We start from the raw sequence: 19,676 nt of genomic DNA on the forward strand, positions 1-19,676 counted from the left end.
GTAAAGAAATACCAAAACAGTGCAGTAAGTTTTACAAGGTCATCCAAATACTATTTGTTAATAGGAATGTTCTGGATTATACATGCACGGTATTATCTAATGTGCAGTATTTTTCCATTGAACCTACTGCTGTACACCAATAAACACCAAACACTGCACATTCGCACTCTGTACTCAATAGTATTCAAATAATAAACTAGTACAAAAGTGAGTATTTCCATTTTTCTGGATTACTTTTGAGATGCTTTATTTCGCCTGATGCATTCATGCTCAACTCAATTTCTTACATTAAAAATGTATCATACTCCTGCTTATGCATGCATTTTCTCCACAATGCTTATAGCTACAGAGGTGAAAAAATGGCTTGTTTTAACTTCTTTTAAAGAATAAGTGCACTTTAGGACAACCTGTACTGATCCTTTTTGCAACTTTGCCATTATCTAACCCATTTCATCTTACGAGGGCTATTTACATCCACATCTGACCGCATCTCAAGGTGGCCAAAGATGTATCAGAATACAGCTGGTCTGAATTTTGAACCATGTGTTCCCACTGCAGTTGAACAGAATTTGATTCACAGATTGACTTCCATTCACCTGCCCTGTCAGATAAAAGCCACTCTATCAGTGGATGCAGTCAATTGCTACAGTGCTGATGTGTTTTCTGACAGCGGGGGGGTGGTGGGGGGGCAGTGTCCCTGCTGTCAGAATACAATAGCGCAGCGAGAAGGATTCCCCTATCCACCTCAAAATGTGCACATGGAGGAATCAGTTCATTTTTTTTCCGTTTAACCCGCTGCCAGCTTAACCACTTAAGCCCCAGAAGAATTTACCCCCTTCCTGACCAGAGCACTTTTTGCTCTGCGTCGCTTTAACTGACAATTGCGCGGTCTTGCGACGTTGCACCCAAACAAAACTGACGTCCTTTTTTTCCCACAAATAGAGCTTTTTTTTGGTGGTATTTGATCACCTCTGCGGTTTTTATTTTTTGTGCTATAAACAATAAAAAAGCGACAATTTTGAAAAAAAAGCAATATTTTTTTACTTTTTGCTATAGTAAATATCCCCCAAAAATATATAAAAAAAACAAATGTCTCTCTCAGTTTAGGCCGATATTTATTCTACACATTTTTTGGTAAAAAAAAAAAAAAAAAAATCTCAAAAAGCGTATATTGATTGGTTTGCGGAAAAGTTATAGCGTCTACAAAAAAGCGGATAGATTTATGGCATTTTTTATTGTTAATTTTTTTTTTTAATTAGTAATGGCGGCTATCTGCGATTTTTATCGTGACTGTGACATTTTGGCAGACACATTGGACACTTTTGACACTATTTTGGGACCATTGTCATTTATACAGCGATCAGTGCTACAAAAATGCACTGATTACTGTATAAATGACACTTGCAGGGAAGGGGTTAAACACTTGGAGGCGATCAAGGGGTTAAGTGTGTCCTAGGGAGAGATTCTAAGGGGGGGGGGCTACCACTGACATGACAGCAATCACTGCTCCAAATGTCATGTCACTAGGCAGAACGGGGAAATGCCTTGTTTACATTCTGCCACTCCTTGACATGATCATGGGACACCGACGGACATCGAGTCCCTTAAAGGGGATGTACCTGTATGCCCATTGGCACAGTCGTGCCATTGTGCCGACGTATATCGTCGTGCACTGGTCGGCAAGTGGTTAATGTTTTACTAAACCCAGGACCCTGTATTCACTATATCTGGTCTCCCACAGCACACATAACATGAAAATGCAAATGTTTTAGTAAATATAAACTGCTAATTATCTTTTTCTGATCAGCAGTATATACCAGTCTTGTGACTTCTATCAGTTCCTGGTTAAAGCTTGTAGGAGGAGTTTTCATTCTGCGCTAAGCTGTCCTATCAGGATACAGGACCCCTGACCCTCTGCCTGGACAGTGCTAATCCCATGCACTCTCCTAAGAAAAAAAAAAACTCTAGCAATATACACCAAACTGAGCATATGCAGCCTGACTCCATAGACTCTGTGTTATCCGGACCTGTCTTAGAGTCAGTGGAGGAGGAGGATCTGTGCATACAAGATCAAGCAGGCTTTTTATAAAATGCGGAGGACACTTTAGGTTCCACAGTGAGGATAACAAGCATGCTTTACTGCATATACAGACTGATTTTACTGTTGTGGGTTTAGTAACACTTTAACTCTTCTGCCTGTGCCTGCACATCACAACCCTTTAAAATTCTATAGGGCTGTCTACCTTCATCTCTGGTATTGGGAAATAGCCCCATAGAAGTCTATAGAACTGTAATGCACAGGCGTGTCAAGGTGGCACAGTGAGATTTGCAGTGCCAGATGCAAAACAAACACTGGGAGCCTCGGCAGTCTGATTGAGGTACGTGATTATGCCTCAGTGAAGGGGTAGGGTGGGTTAGGGTATATCAAAGCAAAAAGGATAAGTGCACATTGTTTTAGAGTGCACTTATCCTTTAAAACACGCCCTTGTTCACCTCTGTGGCTATATGCATTCTGGAGAAATTCATTTTCAAAGTTCACAAGAGGCACAAAAATCTCATTTTGTTTTCTAGAGGCAGTGGAAACTTGACAAGCCTGCCTTCCCTCTGATGTAAGCATACAGCAGGTATTTCTAAACTGTTAGAAACTGACTAAAACAAGACTTTAGAATCTTTGTTGTGATCTTTAAGGGTCTATGAGAAATAAATATTAGACGGTACTAGCAGCTAGAAAGGTAAGTGGGGGTTTGTTTTAAAGCTCCTGTACTGCTTGTTAAGAATATGCAAATAGTTGTGTCCATAGTCATGGTACAGATGTACTTTAGGGTTGGCTATGTGCATCTCCTGCACTTTGCTAAAAGAAAAGATCATCTTCCTGTATCACTACTAACAACTGCAGGCAGTAAGGTCCAGGATCAGAAGTTCCCTGAACTTGTAAATAAAGTGTGACCTTTCAAAATGTTGAGCACCTGCATGTCCACATCACATCCAGCAATGCAATGCGGCACCTCTAATAAATAGTCGGCATTACACTCTGGGATATAGAGGGGTCACCTTTGCTAAAAATTAACAAACTGCATGAAAGTGTCTGAATCATATTGAGCGATATGAGGGACGTCTTTTAGGCATTTTATATCTTGGATATTCTGTGTATGAGATGAAGCTCCACCATTACAGGCAGGTGCATTCCAGGATCACCAGATTACAGATAAGGGGGAGTGGGGAGAACAGGTAGAGAACACCAATGTCTCGATGAAACACTGAACTACTCAGCATGTAGCCTATTGTCTCTGTATGCATCTCAAGATTTATTTTCAATTTTGACCGGGGTGTACCTTTAAAGGTACCATGTGGGTCCTGCTTTTAGATCATCAGGTTAGTTCTGCAAGATTTAGAAAAGCATTGCACCGATAGTGTTATCGGTACCTATACTAAGCATTTTCACAAGTACTCATGCAAATGCTCCCATACTAAAGCCGATACCTTCAAGTCCGCAGACTGTTATGCCCTGTACACACGACCAGTTTTCCCGTCGGAATAAACTCTGAAGGTTTTTCCGAGGGAGTTCCGACAGAATTTCGCTGAAACTGTCTTGCGTACACACAATCACACCAAAGTCCGACCGTCCAGAACGCAGTGACGTACAACACATACGACGGGACTAGAAAAAGAAAGTTCAATAGCCAGTAGCCAATAGATTTTGTCTCTTACTTGCTTCAGAGCATGCGTTGTTTTTGGTATGTCGGAACAGCATACAGACGAGCGGTTTTCCCGATAGGAATTGGTTCTGTCGGAAATATTTAGGACATGTTCTCTTTCTAGGTCCGTCAGAATTTTTGACGTAAAAAGTCAGATGAGGCATACACACGATCACAATATATAGGATGAAAAGCTTCCGTCTGACTTTTTCTGTCGGACATTCCACTCGTGTGTAAGCGGCATAAGACCTGGTTCACATATATGCGAATTGGATGCATCCGATTGGCATGACGCCTGAACCTGCAGCCTTTTCAATGAAGTCGGTTCACATATGTGTGGGCTGGCAGCAGCACGTTTTAAAAAAGAGTTTGGTGCGATTTCCATTGACGTACACTTTGGCAATTCACACCTGAATCGCACTTGAACTGCTGAACAAGTCTAATTGAAGGGGGTTGAAATTCTGCTGTCAAAACCGGACCGCACATATGTGAAATTGGAGAAAGACACAAGAAGACGTCACACGAAGATGTGGCAGTGTGAGATGTGACATCCGGACTGCAGAAACACTGGCAAGTGCTACCGCTACACCACCAGGGCAGAGGCAGGTGAGCTGGGTGTTATGTGTAAAAAATAAATGCATCCAAGGGCAAAATAGGTATCGGTAATTGGGATCGGCGAGTACTTGAGAAAAAGTATCAGTACACCTACCCGGTCTTAAAAAACTGGTATCAGTGCATGCCTAATTTAAAGTCTAACAGGAGGATTAGAGCGGAGAGCCAGTGACTGAAAGTGACCGCACTCTGGTCAGAGGAGACTAAGACCTGAGTGATCTGTGGTCATGTGATCTCTCAGTTCTCAGTCTTGGAGCCCATGTGGAACAGCTGTAGCATCACACCAATGCTGCAGCATGGAGGTGAGTATGTTGATTTATTTTCTTTCATAGGCCCATACTTCTCCTTTATCCTCAATGACTACATTATTATTATAATACAAGATTTATATAGCACCAACAGTTTGTACAGCGCTTTACAAACTGGAGGGAGGCAGTACAGTTACAATACAATGCAATACAAAAAGGATCACGCAAGGATGCGCGGATTGTTGTTTGGACTGAATTCCTACTTCTACATATCACAGCAACATTAAAACACCCGTTAAAAAAAAACTCTGAAGAACACTACACTTTGTTGTCATTCCAACAACATGACAGCTAACTTTTAATTACAATACAGACAAGCTGAATATAAATACAGCAATCTTTACACTGATGTGGGTCTGTGATGATTGCAATCAAAGCGCAAAAAAACAGGCATAAAAAATATTTTCAAAGTTTCCTAGTACAATAATATATATTGAAATTTTTCATTTGACATAAAGGAAAGCAGAAAGATGTGTTACTTCCTCCCCCATCCACAAACTGAATCTACCAGCCCAGATCTTAGGGCATCAGTCTCTTCTACACCTTAAAAGCCAAGAGGAGATGACCTTTGTAGCCCAATGAGAGTGCTACAAGTGTGCTTAGAACCCCTCAGAAAAGTGTTCAATATGTAAAAGTTCACCCTGTTCATTGCAGTTTTACAAGGCCACTGTATTCATCTTAGTTTTGTTGTTGTTCAGTCATATAGTCATGTCCGACTCTTCGTGACCTCATGGACCATAGCGCACCAGGCTTTTTTTGTGTCTTCCACTGCCAAATGGAGCTTGCTTAACTTCATATTCATTGTTTCGATGATGCTATCTATCCATTTTGTTTTCGGTCATCCTCTTCTCCTTTTTCCTTCCATGTTTCCCAGCATCAGGGAAATGAGTCCTCTCTTCGCATTAGGTGGCCAAAGTATTCAAGTTTCAGCTTCAAGATCTGCCCTTCCAGTGAATATTCAGGGTTGATTTCCTTCAGGATTGACTGATTTGATCTTCTTGCCGTCCAAGAGACTTTCAAGTGTCTTCTCCAACACCATAGTTCAAAAGCATCAATTTTTGGCGTTCAGCCTTCCTTTTAGCCCAACTTTCACAGCCATAGGTTACAACTGGGAATACCAGAGCTTTGACTATACGGCACTTTGTTGGTAGGGTGATGTCTCTGCTTTTTATAACGTTGTCTAGGTTTGCTATTGCTTTCCTCCCAAGAAACAAGTATCTCTTAACTACTTCAATACCAGGCACTTACACCCCCTTCCTGCCCAAGCCAATATTCAGCTTTCAGCACTATCGCTGATTAAATAACAATTGCGTGGTCATGCTACACTGTACCCAAACAGAATTTTTGTAATCTTGTTCCCACAAAGAGCTTTCTTTTGATGGTATCACCTCTGTGTTTTTTATTTTTTGCTAAACAAATAAAAAAAGGCCTAAAATTTTGAAAAAAAAATATTTTTTCTTCTGTTTCTGTTATAAATTTTGTAAATAAGTAAGATTTCTCCTTCACTGATGGGCACTGATAAGGCGGCACCGATGAGGTGACACTGATGGGCACTGGTAGGCGGCACTGATGGGTGGCACTGATATGCAGCACTGATGGGCATTGATAGGCGGCACTGATGGACACTCATGGGTGGCACTGGTGGGCACTGATGGGCCCTGAAAGGCTGCACTGATGGGCACTCATGGGTGGCACTGGTGGGCACTGATAGGCGACACTGATGGGCCCTGAAAGGCTGCACTGATGGGTATTTATGGGTGGCACTGATAGGCGGCACTGCTGGGCTTTGCTGGGCACTGATACGTGGCACTGATATGCAGCACTGATAGATGGCATTGATAAGCATCACTGATTGCACTGGAACTGGCAGGCATTGGGGATGGGCACTGATTGGCATTTCTGTGGTGGTCTAGGATGGCATACCTGGTGGTCCAGTGTGGTGGCAATCTCTGGTGGTCCTGGTGGCATCCTGGTGGTCCTGGGTGGGCATCCGAGGGGTGGCTGCGCTGATAAACAATCAGCACAGACTCCCCCTGTCAGGAGAGCATCTGCCGGTCAGCTCTCTTCTACCCGCGTCTGTCAGATGTGAGTGAGGAAAGGCCGATCAACGGCTCTTCCTGTTTACATCGTGATCAGCCATCAGAGGCTCTTTACCGAGATCGGTATAGTGGTGTGTCAGACTGACACAGCACACCATCGAAAGCCGCGATGAGCACCCCCACTGGCGCGCAAGAGCGGCCGTTCTGGAGGGCTGTCATATGACGTCCACCCAGAACGAGAGCCACGCCACCCAGCTGTCATTTGACGGCCGGCGGGTGGGAAATGGTTAATTTCATGGCTACAGTCCCCATCTGCTGTAATCTTGGAGCCTAGGAAGCTAAAATCTGTCACAGTTTCCATTTCTTCTCCTTCTATTTGCCAAGGAGTGATGGGACCATGCCATCATGGTTGCCATGATCTTAGGTTTTCTTAATGTTCAATTTCAGGCCAGTTTTTGCGCTCTCCTTTTTCACCTTCATTAAGGGACCCCTTAGTTCTTCTTTACTTTCTGCCATTAGTGTTGTATCATCTGCATATCTCAGGTTGTTGAGATTTTTCCCTGCGATCTTAACTCTTAGCATGTGATTCGTCGATCCTGGCATTTCGTATGATGTGCTCTGCATATATTTAGTTTACCAACTAGGAAACTCAAGCATCTTCTAGATCAAACAAGGCCTGCGGACTGAATCTGGCTCGCCAGGCCACTTCATGTGGCCCTCGCAGCCAGGGCTTTTTTTCAGCCGATACATGGCATTCCGCTACCTCCTGCTCTCACCCTCCGCTTCCTGCTCGCCCCTGTCACTTGTAAACACCTTCTGTGTTTAGAAGGACAGCTTTCCTTTTGGCGGCTCTTACAAATCCCTGTCTGCCCTGTGCTCACATCGGGGACAATGGAGGTGCAGTGTGGGAGAGGCAACATGTGGTAAGCTGCCCTGTGATCCCCATCTGTGCCCCAGTGCACAGATGCCGACCAATGATCTCCCTGCAAGTGAAAGAGAAAGGCAGAGCCGCCTACACTGTCAGGAGGTACTAGAGGCAGTTCGGGTAGGTGAAGTGAGATGCAAGTAAGCTTTTTTTCTTTTTTGGGGGGGGGGGGAGGGTTGTGGAGGGAGATTTGTGCAGAGGTGGAGGATGGGGGGGGGGGGAGTGGTGCAGAGTTTAGAAGTGAGATCTGAACAGCCTGTGAAAGAGAGCTGAGCCCTGCACTCTATCTGTAGCGCACTCCTCAACCCTGGACTCTGTATACAGCGTGCCCCTGAACTCTGCACTATGTACATAGCACAGCCCTGAACTCTGCACTCTGTGCATATGGCACCCCTGAAACTGCACTCTGTACAGAGCACATCCCTGAACTCCACAAATAACGCACTCCTGGTATTTATTCCCCTTTAAGATCTTGACACAATTTGGCCACACCCATGTTCCATGCGGTTCGGCTGGGGGTGAGTCCCTCTAATTATTTTCTGAGAATACATTTATATATTCTTACAGATCCAAACGGCCCCTTGAGGGCAATCCGTGATGAATTTGAGTTTGACAACCCTGTTCTAGGGGCTTTCGAACTTAATTCGTTGATTCGATGGCAAGAAAGAACATTCATACAAAATTCTATTAGTGCATGGCCAGCTTTAGTTTGGATAAAGTGGAAAGGAAATAGCATCTCAATATGATTTTTATTGCTGTATGTGTTCCCATTAGGGGAACTTGCCCTTTCTATTTGTCCTGGTGACCAATGTCTCGGAGAGTGAAAGTGAAAGAAAATCCTGAATTTTAAATTGTCATCAGAACAGGAATAGAGGTGAAATCTTCCAATTGGGGCACTAGATCTGGCAGCCCTAGTGGGAACTATGGCTTTCTTTAAAGAGGAGTTCCACCCAGGGGCTCCATTAAAAAAAATAAATAAATAAAAGTCAGCAGTTACAAATACTGCAGTTGCTGACTTTTAATTGGACACTTACCTGTCCCTGGGTCCAGCGATGCGAGGGATCGAAGACCGCTCGTCCCCCCCCTCCGCTCGACGGCGCCGGCATTTCAACTGTGGGCGCCGGGCTGTGGCTTCACAGCCTGGCACCCACTGCGCATGCGCGAGCGGCGCCGCGCACCGTGATTGGCCGCTCAATCACCTGGGACCTGTAATGGGTCCCAGATGATTGACAGGAGGGAGGGAGCAGAGCCGAGCCCTTCCTGTGCCTGGGGGGAAGTGATGTCACCAGCCCAGGCAAAGGAAGAGGCAGACTACGAGGGACCACCTAGCAACAGGCATTTAGAGGTAAGTAAAAAAAAAAAAAAATATTCAAATGTTTTTTTGTTTTTTTTTTTACAATTTTTCAGTTAGTTTTGTTTTTTTGGGTGGAACCCCACTTTAACTTGGGAGAGTTTTTCTCTCACTTCGTGTTGTAGGTATGGGACAGGACGTGAAGGGAAAGAAATCTCCGTTAAAGGACACAGATGGCAACAAAAAAATGGTTGGGATTATAACCCTCCCCTACTGTATCCCAAATAAAAAAACGGTTTTAGCCTCATTCTACTTTAAAGCTGATTCAATTATTTTAATCCAAAACAAATATGCAGACCAGGTGTTCTGATTTCACTTTAACATTACTCCTAGTCATATATTGAACCTCTGTTCCTAGGAACACAACCCAATTATTTAATATAGAGGGAAGAAGAACAAGGCTTTATGATTTCAATGTGTAGGACATACAAGCTCGAATATAAGTATAGATGTGAAACTTACCCACACTGGATTGTGTCTCATCCATATCATCTCTGCCTTCTGTCACATTGCTCAGGAAGTGATTGCTGGACAGATTCATTGGCTTTCCAGTCACAACATTCTAGAAAATGATCATAGCTAATGTTTAAAAGGTTTACATACTGTATAGTAATACAGTAAAAATAAACAATACATAGGTACATTTTTTATCATTGCTATTGGCAACACTGAATAATCCATACAAAAAAAATGATTAATAATATCATGCATAGATTTATACTCTGTTTTTTTTTTTTTATATTGTATGTTTTCATATATGTTCTTTTTTTCCCTTTGTATGTTTCCTTACATACAAAAACTGCCACCTGCATGTAGTGGGATTCTTCATTTGTAAAGAATCCATGAGCAATTAATGGATAATGGCGCGTACACACGATCGGAAATTCGGCCAGCAAAAGACCGATGAGAGCTTTTGGTCAGAAAATGCGACCGTGTGTATGCTCCATCGGTTTTTTGTTTTTCCAGCCAGCAAAAGATTGAGAGCATGTTCTCTATTTTTCGGTCGGAAAAAGTTCCTATCCGAAAATGCAATCGCCTGTATGCAATTCGGACGCGCAAAAATCACGCATGCTCGGAAACAATTCAACGCATGCTCGGAAGCATTGAACTTCATTTTCTTGGCTCGTCATAGTGTTGTATGTCACCGCGTTCTTGACGGTCGAAAGTTCAAAGAACTTTTGTGTGACCGTGTGTATGCAAGGCAAGCTTGAGCAGAATCCCGTCGGAAAAACCATCATAGCTTTTTCCGACCAAAATTCCGATCGTGTGTACGCGGCAACTGATCAACTTCTGTACAACCGCTCTGTTGGATTTTAGCTGCTCTATCGGCGCAGCAGGTTACAGCCTGCAGCACTGATCAGTGTATTCTGATGCCTAGGAAGTTTCCCCACTGTTAGAATACAATAAGTCAGTGGGAGGATTCCCCCATCCACGCTAAATGTGTTGATGAGGGAACCAGGCCAGTTTTTTGTTCAACCTTCTGATTGAACGGAAAAAAAAACAGACCCATCTATAGCCAGCTTAAAGCGGAGTTCCGCCATTTTTTTTTTTTTTTTAAGTCAGCAACTACAAACACTGCAGCCGCTGACTTTTAAAATATGGACACTTACCTGTCCAGGGAGCCCACGATGTCGGCATGATCTATACCCCGGCTGTCGGGTGCTGGCGCCGCCATCCACGGTAAGGGAATCAGGAAGTGAAGCCTTGCGGCTTCACTTCCTGGTTCACTAACGCGCATGCGCGATTCGCGCTGCGCTATCCCACTGGTCCCTGCTGTTTTCTGGGACCTGTGTGTATCCCAGACTAGGGGGGGGGGGGGTGGCGTAGATACCCGCGGGTGCCTCGGGTATCTATGCCCGGAAATGGGAGTAAAATACCTTTATTAGACAGCTATATGCTTCCCCCTCCCCCCTGCAAGGTGCCAAATGTGACACCGGAGGGGGGGAGGAACCGGAAAAGTGGAAGTTCCACTTTTGGGTGGAACTCCGCTTTAAGCCTAGGATACAGGAGGCTCATTAGGGACAACTGGATTAATTTTGAGACAGGTACTTTCAGGTGCTATAAGGTCCTCTCATTACAGCAACAATAAAATGTTGTAGGCTGGGATGATTCGCTCTAATAGAGTAATATATAAAGAATAATTAATTCAAATTCAAGGTGGTCTGGTCACTAAAGTTTTCTTCCAGCCAAGGTCTGAAGCTCATATTTGTGCTATGACTCAGATAAGATGTAGTCATAGGGGGTTATTTCCGAAAGGCAAATCTACTTTGCACTACAAGTGCACTTGGAAATGCAGTCGCTGTAAATCTGAGGGGAAGATCATGAGTGGAAGCTCTGCTGATTTTATCATTCAATCATGTGCAAGCTAAAATGCTGTTTTTTTATTTTCCCTGCATGTCCCCCTCAGATCTATAGTGACTGCACTTCCAAGTGCACTTGCAGTGCAAAGTGGATTTGCCTTTAGTAAATAATCCTCATTGCATGCCTTTTAAAAAAAAAACCCCACTGCATGTCTTTTAAAAAATAAGAAATGTACAATTTCCATAGCATTTCGGCAATATTTATTGTCACTTTTCAGTTACGACATTAAACATTTAGACAGTTTATACTTGGATGGCTTTACATTTCTTCTTGTATTTGTATGTAATGCAAACAACCATCTTTAACAGAAACAACATGTAAGAAATAAAAAACGCTTTAATAAAACATAAAGGTGGGCCATTCCCATCCACAGTACATCAGGTGTACATCAGGTGTCTGCATCAGGGTAGCCCTGATGCAGACACAAGGTGTTCCTTTCAAAGTAGCTCTTACATTTAGGTGTCCACATCAGAATACTTTCTTACATAAAGGTGTTCCTGTCAAAGTAGCCCCTTAGGCTGGGTTCACACTAGAGAACCCAGTGGCTCACAGCAGGAGTCCGATGCGTCTAAATTCACCATTTCAGTTCTGATTTCAGCCCGAACTTTAGGCTGAATTCGGACGTGAAATGGACCAAAAGATGCACAGGGCTCCTGTGCAATTCGCACTGGAGCCGCTGCAGAGATGTGTGAACCAACTTCATAGAGAGCCAGTCACAATATCCTGCTATGCGAATTGGATGCGGCCAAACCCACATCGAATTCGCAATAGTGTGAACCCAGCCTTACTTTAGGTGTCCACATCAGTGTACCTCCTTACATCAGGTGTCCTCATCAAAGTGCCCCCTTACATCAGGTGTCCCCAGCAGCGTTCCACCTTGCATCAGGTGTCCCCATCAGCGTTCCCCCTTACATCAGGTGTCCCCATCAGAGTACCCCCTTATATAAGGTGTTCCCATCAGAGTACCCCTTAGATCAGCTGCATCCATCAGAATGCCCCCTTAGATCAGTTGCCCCATCAGAGTGCCCCCCTAGATCAGATGCCCTCATCAGTGCCCCCCTACATAAGTTGTCCCCATTAGAGCTCCCTCAGGTTCCCTCATCAGAGTACCCCCTTACATTAGTTGCCCCAATCAGAGTCCTCCTTACTGATATAACCTCATATATCAGTAGCCAGCATCAGATTATCCCCATAGATCAGTTGCCCCCATCAGAGGACTCCCATAAATCAGATACCCCATCAGAGTCTCTCTATATATCATTAGCCCCCATCAGAGTATCCCCATAGATCAGTTGCCCCCATCAGAGTCTCTCCATATATCAGTAGAGCACAGTGCACCTTACTGATATGTCCATGGAGGCGGGCAAGCAGGGAGCAGGGAGGAGAAGCATGCTGCATGGGGCGGGGCATACATGTAATATCAGCGCTGCAGACTGGCAAGCTGATGGTCCGGGTTGGGGTGTCAGCTGGTCCGGATCCAGACCGCAGTCCGCCATTTAGTGAAGGCAGCACTATATGAATGATACTGACCTTATCTGTCACTAGGACATAGTTTAACCTCAGACTGACTTCATATCCATCTTCATGCATTGTGGCTGATATGATCTGAAACAGAAAATAAGGCAGAATATATGTAACAATGGTGGCGCTTGGTGATTAGCTCTGTGGTTTCATGTGTGAGCAGGGGGACTGTCAGCCCTGTTTAAGATCTGAATGGTAAGACTTAAGCAGGGGTTCCATTTTTCGCTCCAGGTGGCTGAGCAGAATTGGTGGGGGAACAAAGGAAAGGTAGATATAGGCTGTTGGGGAGAATGACAATAAAATGATCCTGTTGCTTCCCCCTACATGGGAAAAGTATAGGCTTAAGCTGGCCATAGATGGATCGAAATTCGGCCAATTCAGCAGGGACTTCCCAAAGTTCGATCCGCCTGCGGCTGCTCCACTAAAGTCAATCGGGCTTGTTGGAAAAATGTTTTTGATCTCCACTATCAGAATGCAGTGGGGGATGATTTACTAAGACTGGAGAGTGCTAAATCTGGTGTAGTTCTGCATAGAAACCAATCAGCTTTCATTTTTTTTTTTTTTGTCAAAGCTTAATTAAACAAGCTGAAGTTAGAGGCTGATTGGTTACCATGCACAGCTGCACCAGAGTTTGCACTCTCCAGTTTTAGTAAATCAACCCCTATGTCTCAGCAAGGAGGATTCCTCCATCCATCTTGATTGTGTAGTTGGAGGACATTTTTTTTTTTTTGGTTCAGCCCACTTTGGCTGGCTAGCCTCACTTTAAAGAAACCTGCTAAGTACTTTTCCATCTAAACTGGCCAAACCACAAACCTCCAATGCAATTTCAGAAAAATACCCCCCCCCCCCCCCCCTTCTGTGAAGAAAACAAGTGTTAATGGGATTTCAAAATCCAAGAGGTAATTAATATCAATTTTATGCCAGTCAAATAAAACAACAAATACCACTTCCTACTTTAAAAATAAATAAAAAAAGAATATTTACTCAGGTGACCATCACTAAATATCAAAAAGCTACAAATATACACAAATCTGCACAATTGCTAGAAAGTAACAGTAGTGATTAGAGTGTTAAAAGAAACACCGTCACCTACTAAGTACATAAATAAAGCTAGATGTAAAAGAAAAAATATAATCATGAAAATGTATGATTAAAATTATAGTTGAAGAAAAAAAACTGAACTATGATATGTGAAGGAAACCAGAAAGGGTAACAGTGATGAAACCAGTCAGGAAAGACAACTAAAGTAATCGCCTAATGCAGTGGTTCTCAACCTTTCTAGTGCCATGACCCCTTGATAAAATTTCCCAAGTTGTGGGGACCCCTAACAGTAAAATTATTTTCGTAGCGTGTGTAAAAGGTAAAACAAATCATTTGTGCCCCTAACCCACGGACATTTAGCGCTCCCTGAGTTCCTTCCACTAGTACAGTATTAAAACCCCTTATGGTACATTTTAGGATGTGCCACTACTTTCTCTTTCCCTTTTATCCTACTCTATCCTAATTTCTTGTTTTTTTTTCCCCCATCCTTCTGTCTAGCCATCTTTCTTGTTCTTTCTCTTATTCTTTCTCTCCCTTTTTCTTTGTTCCTCCCCCTCTTTTCCTCTCCCTTCCATGTATTCTCCATTTTTATTCCTTCTCTTACTCCTTGGTTGGGGGGGGGGGGATGGGATGAGTGGCAGTGCTGGCGCGGAGTTTGGATGAGTGGCAGTGCTGGCAGGAAGTTGGGATGAGTACCAGTGCTGGTGGTGGGTGGGATTAGTGGCATTGCTGGGGGGAGTTCTGATCAGCCAACTTAGGTACTCTTGATCAAGGTCATCTGCTGATCTGAGAACTGTAGAGGAGACTTTTAATGGCAACTATAAACACAGGTAGTGTTACTCGCTATGTCTCTGACTTTGTGGTGTCTCGCAGCAGTAACATCTATGCTGAAATCAGGAGATAATGTCTCCTTTAGCCCCTCCCACTTCACATTCCTCACCAGTCAGCTGACCTCTAGTCTCTAGCCATGCCGTGAACTGAATGGGCAGCTGCGAAGAGGCTGAGTGGGCGGCCGCGGGCTCCAGGAACAGCCCAGCTGGGCGGCTGCGAAAAGTCTGGGAGAGCTTTGCGGGATTCAGGAACAGCCCAGGATTTGGTGACCCCTGGAAAATCGGCATTCGACCCCCCAGTTGAGAAGCACTGGCCTAATGCATAGCACAGATCTGAGAACTGCAGGCATCATCCCGGTAACAATTTTAACAGTTGGAGGTTGGCTCTCTTATAAAAGCAATCCTAGCAGCTAATTAGCAGCAGGAGGGCACATCCCCCTTCCGCGGCTTTCTTGGGCTGTCCTGTGCCTCCGGTAGACCCGAGTAAACAGCTGGTGCATCTGCCTATGGATAGTAAAATTTACGTCATTTGTCGCCGTTGTGCTTTTTCTGGCAAAAATACTGATTGTTACATGTAAACAAAAAGTGCCAGAAAAGGCCTGGTCTGGAAGTGGTGCAATATAATGTAATTATTAAAACATTGTTATCTTCCTTATAATTTTCTAACCACCGAGCATCATTCCAGCTAACCATCATACTTACTCTTCCCATCCGAGGTTTACCAATCAGTGCCTTAAATTCAGAGTCATTCTGTGTGTAGCAGCGCAAATGTGCACAAATATGATCCAACTGCTGCCTCCAATAGCCTACAAAAATAAATTCACATTTGTAAACAATCAGAAATCTAACACACTATCAGACAAGTGTTCACAGGCTACATGTAACAATTCTACTTCATACTTCAATTCTACTTCATATATATCGCTGAAGCAGAGGCTAACTGCCCTAAACAGTAAAGCTTCAAAGCCATTTACATGAGTCACTGATTTGGCAGGCCAGTCAAATTCCTCCACCCCAAACTCGCTCATCCATGTCTTTATGGACCTTGCTTTGTGCACTGGTGAGCAGTCATGTTGGAACAGGAAGGGACCATCCCCAAACTGTTCCCACAAAGTTGGGAGCATGAAATTGTCCAAAATATCTTGGTATTCTGACGCCTTAAGATTTTTCTTCACTGGAACTAAGGGGCAAGCCGAACCCCTGAAAAACACCATAATCCCCCCTCCACCAAATGATTTGGACCAGTGCACAAAGCAAGGTCCATAAAAAGCAAGGTATAAAAGAGTCCTGACCTCAACCCGACAGAACACCTTTGGGATGAATTAGAGCGGAGACTGCGAGCCAGGCCTTCTCATCCACATCAGTGCCTGACCTCACAAACGCGCTTCTGAAAGAATGGTCAATCGTTCCCATAGACACACTCCTAAACCTTTGGACAGAAGAGTTGAAGCTGTTATAGCTGCAAAGGGTGGGCCAACGCAATATTAAATGTATTTATCTATAAATAAATAAAACGCAATATTGAACCCTACGGACTAAGACTGGGATGCCATTAAAGTTCATGTGTGTTTAAAGGCAGGTGTCCCAATACTTTTGGTAATATAGTATATGTAATATTAATAAGAGAAAAGAAAAAAATAAGAAAAAAATGTTGGTTTTCATCAGCAACTGTGTAAAAGTATTTACATAGTAACTAGCTGCACCTCACTACTGGTCAATCAAGGACAAAAGAACTACTGTCAGTGGTTCTGCTACACAGAATGCAATCTCGAATGGGGCAGAATGGGAATATACAGCCATGTCTGTGCCCCAGCAGGATTGTAGCAGTTACAAAGTACATCCTAAGGCCTCATGCACACGAGACGCCGGTGCAAACTCTGCTGAACACGTTTATAAAAGCTGAAACCGGCGTTTAGAAACGCCTGATTTGCCGCGTTTGCATGCCGCGTTTAGCCGCGTTTGCGTCTAGAAGCGTCTGCAGAGCAGAGAATGACATTTTGTGACCCAACTTTGGGGCCCCGTATCTCGGGGCAACTTGGTGCTATGAACCCCAAATTTGGTGTGCTAGCACAGTGGAACTAGCCCTACACAAATTTGGGGTTCCTAGCACTAAGTGGCCCCGAGATATGGGGCCCCAAATTCGGGTTGTAAAAAACACTTATAAAACGCAAACGCAGCTAAACGCGGTACTGGCGTTTAGCTGCGTTTAGCCGCGTTTGGCGTCTGAAATGTGGAAAACTTTTGCGTCTGAACCTATTTTTTTGCTTCTGGAAAAACAAGGTTAAACGCAACTGCCTAAAAACGCCAAAAAACTAGACTGTGTACATGGACACATAGGATAACATTGAATGGGTTCAGGGGCAGTTGAAAAAAGTGTCCAACTGCCTCTGAACACGAGTTTAACAGCGTCTCGTGTGCATGAGGCCTGAAGCTCGGTTCACACTGAGGCAGCACGACTTACAGCGCAACTGCCTCAGGCGACCCAGGACACGACTCACCGTTTTCTAAGTTGGAGCGATTTGCGTCACTCCAATTAGAACAGTTCCATTGCAGAGAACGGGACGCTACTTGTCAGGCGACTAGGTCGCCTGACAAGTCGTCCCAGTGTGAGCCGAGGCTAAAGCCTTCAGTGGTTAAAATCTGAATGTTAAAATGATCCGTGCAACTGAAACTGTTTCAGGTCATGTGACAAATTTCCTTCTTCTGCTGGCAAACTTTTTTTACCCATCCATTCATTTATTAAAATGAAAGAAGCTTCTCTTGCTTTGGGATTCTGAAGCATTCAAACACCTGGTTATTCTTGATAGTGGGACAATAAATGAGCCAGGAGGAGGAAGGAGTGCAAACCACACTTACAAAGCACACAACAGTGCTTCATAATGTGCTAAAGGATGCTTTTTTTTTTTAGCAGTGTAGTTAGGTCATACTGCTGCTTTATAAATGGGCTCCATTTTTGAAATAGTATAATAGCTCACAATTTTGGTGCTTCTTAACCACAGCACCATCAGTATGAATGTGCTTAGCCGTCATCCCGTGTTACATAAGATGTCTAACCTCGGCCTGGACTGACTGCTGTGAGAAGCGGTTTGCGGTCACTCATCTTTTCCTTCTTCTCTTTATCTGATAACAGCTCCAGCTCCTTCTTCTCCATTAGTTTGCTGGATGGGTAAAACAATCCTACAGTCTGGGTCCCCATGTCCACCTTCTCTGTACCTAGTCTAGGGTCCGGCAATGAGACCGATAATGGTTGCCAGGAAGCACGACCATCTACATCCTAAAACAGAAGGTTAGATAACATATTTTATATATTTCAACCCTATTTTACATAAGCAGGAAAAGGTGTCATAATATAGAAGCAGATGTTTAGTTTACACATTCTAACATTTAATGGAGCAAGGTTCTTATTATGTAACAATACTATTAAAATAGGTTAGATTTACTAAGGGTGAAGTGATCCTAAACCTGGTGATCCTAAACCTCTGGAAGGGTATTTTTTGCTATTTAGCTACTTTAACTGGCAATTGCTCGGCCATGCAACACTATACGCAAATGACATTTATTAAAAAAAAAAAAAACATACAAATAGAGCTTTCTTTTGGTGGTTTTTGATCCCCACTGGGTCTTTTATTTTTTATTATATAAAAGAAAATAGACCGAAAATTTTGAAAAAGAAAATAACAATATTTTCTTTTTTCTGTTATAAAACATATCCAATAAAGTAAAAAAAAAAACAAACGTATTCATAAATTTAGGCCAAATGTATTCTGCTACATGTCTTTGGTTAAAAAAAATCCCAATAAGTGTATATTAATTGGTTTTGTGCGAAAGTTATAGTGTCTACAAACTATGGGAAATTTACTGGAATTTACGAAGCTTTAGTCGCTATGCTGTAATGGTGGCGATCAGTGACTTATAGTGGGACTGTGGTAGGGTGGTGGGTAATCTATTTCCAATAGTGACAGGCCCCACCTACATTTCCAGTAGTGACAAGCCCCACCAACATTTCCAATAGTGGCAAGCCCCACCCACATTCTCAATAGTGGCAAGCCCCACCCACATTTTAATAGGGACAAGCCTCTACCACATTTGCAATAGAGACAAGCCCCACCCACATTTCCAATAGTGACAGGCTCCACCCATATTTCCATTAGTGACAGGCCCCACCAACATTTCCAATAGTGACATGCCCCACACACTTTTCACTTTTTCATGTTCCTTTGCGTGTACAGTCTGCAATCAAAGCTAAAAAAATATGTATTGCATGTTAATAAGTATACATAATTAACATAGGTGTGCGCAGCCTATTGCATTAGGGTGTGCACCCCAAAGCTCAAGCACACATGCATTTGTGTATTTGTATGTGTACTGACTACATTGTGCTTACTTTCTCCTGGTAGGCTGAAGTCTGTCCCACACTGCAGGCTGCCTGCTCCAGCTGCCAACACCTTCTGTTGTAACGTTAAATAAGGTACGCTGGGGAAGGGGGCTGTGCAGTGTGGTTACCATTTGCTAAGGAGGCAGCAGAGACATGGAGCAACTGTAGCCTCTGGCTTTTTACAGACACTGCATGGTTGGGAACCTTGGTGATTAGGGTGTGCCCAGGCACACCCGGCACACCCTCTGCGCATGCCTATGATAATTAATATAACAGGAAGCAAAGTGAAGTTAACCAATGTGCTTTAAATATTTAATTATGTGTAAAGGAATTTGAAAAAAAGCAGATGAATCTGTTGTTTGAAATTCATATGATCCTATTTCCTTCAATGGCACATCACACTTTAACAAAGCAGACCCTTTGTGCCATCAGAAAGAGTGATAGCTTACAGAATGATATATGTAAGTCAAGACTGCCTTATCACTCAACCTCCACTTTGTATACTTGGGGCAAAGGGACCATTAATAGCCAAGCCCCTTCACTGCTAATACTTACAGTCCTGCCCACCCCCACTGCCCTGGTCACCTGCTGGAACCCATTGGAATATATATTTCTTCT

The 19,676-nt window shown here is 43.5% G+C and overlaps 1 protein-coding gene across 2 annotated transcripts in view; it reads right to left on the minus strand.

Moving 5' to 3' along the window:
- DZANK1 (double zinc ribbon and ankyrin repeat domains 1) overlaps positions 1–19,676 on the minus strand; it is a 103,122-nt gene that overhangs the window by 12,482 nt on the left and 70,964 nt on the right. For both annotated transcript variants that reach the window (XM_073628169.1, XM_073628168.1), the window contains exons 13-16: positions 17,738–17,957; positions 15,386–15,489; positions 12,822–12,896; positions 9,393–9,492 (exon numbers count right to left, since the gene is read on the minus strand). In XM_073628169.1, the coding sequence (XP_073484270.1) occupies positions 9,393–9,492; positions 12,822–12,896; positions 15,386–15,489; positions 17,738–17,957 (499 nt within the window). The remainder of the gene's footprint in view (positions 1–9,392; positions 9,493–12,821; positions 12,897–15,385; positions 15,490–17,737; positions 17,958–19,676) is intronic.

The sequence above is a fragment of the Aquarana catesbeiana genome, linkage group LG04 (assembly GCF_042186555.1).
Source record: "Aquarana catesbeiana isolate 2022-GZ linkage group LG04, ASM4218655v1, whole genome shotgun sequence".
Lineage (NCBI taxonomy): Eukaryota > Metazoa > Chordata > Amphibia > Anura > Ranidae > Aquarana > Aquarana catesbeiana.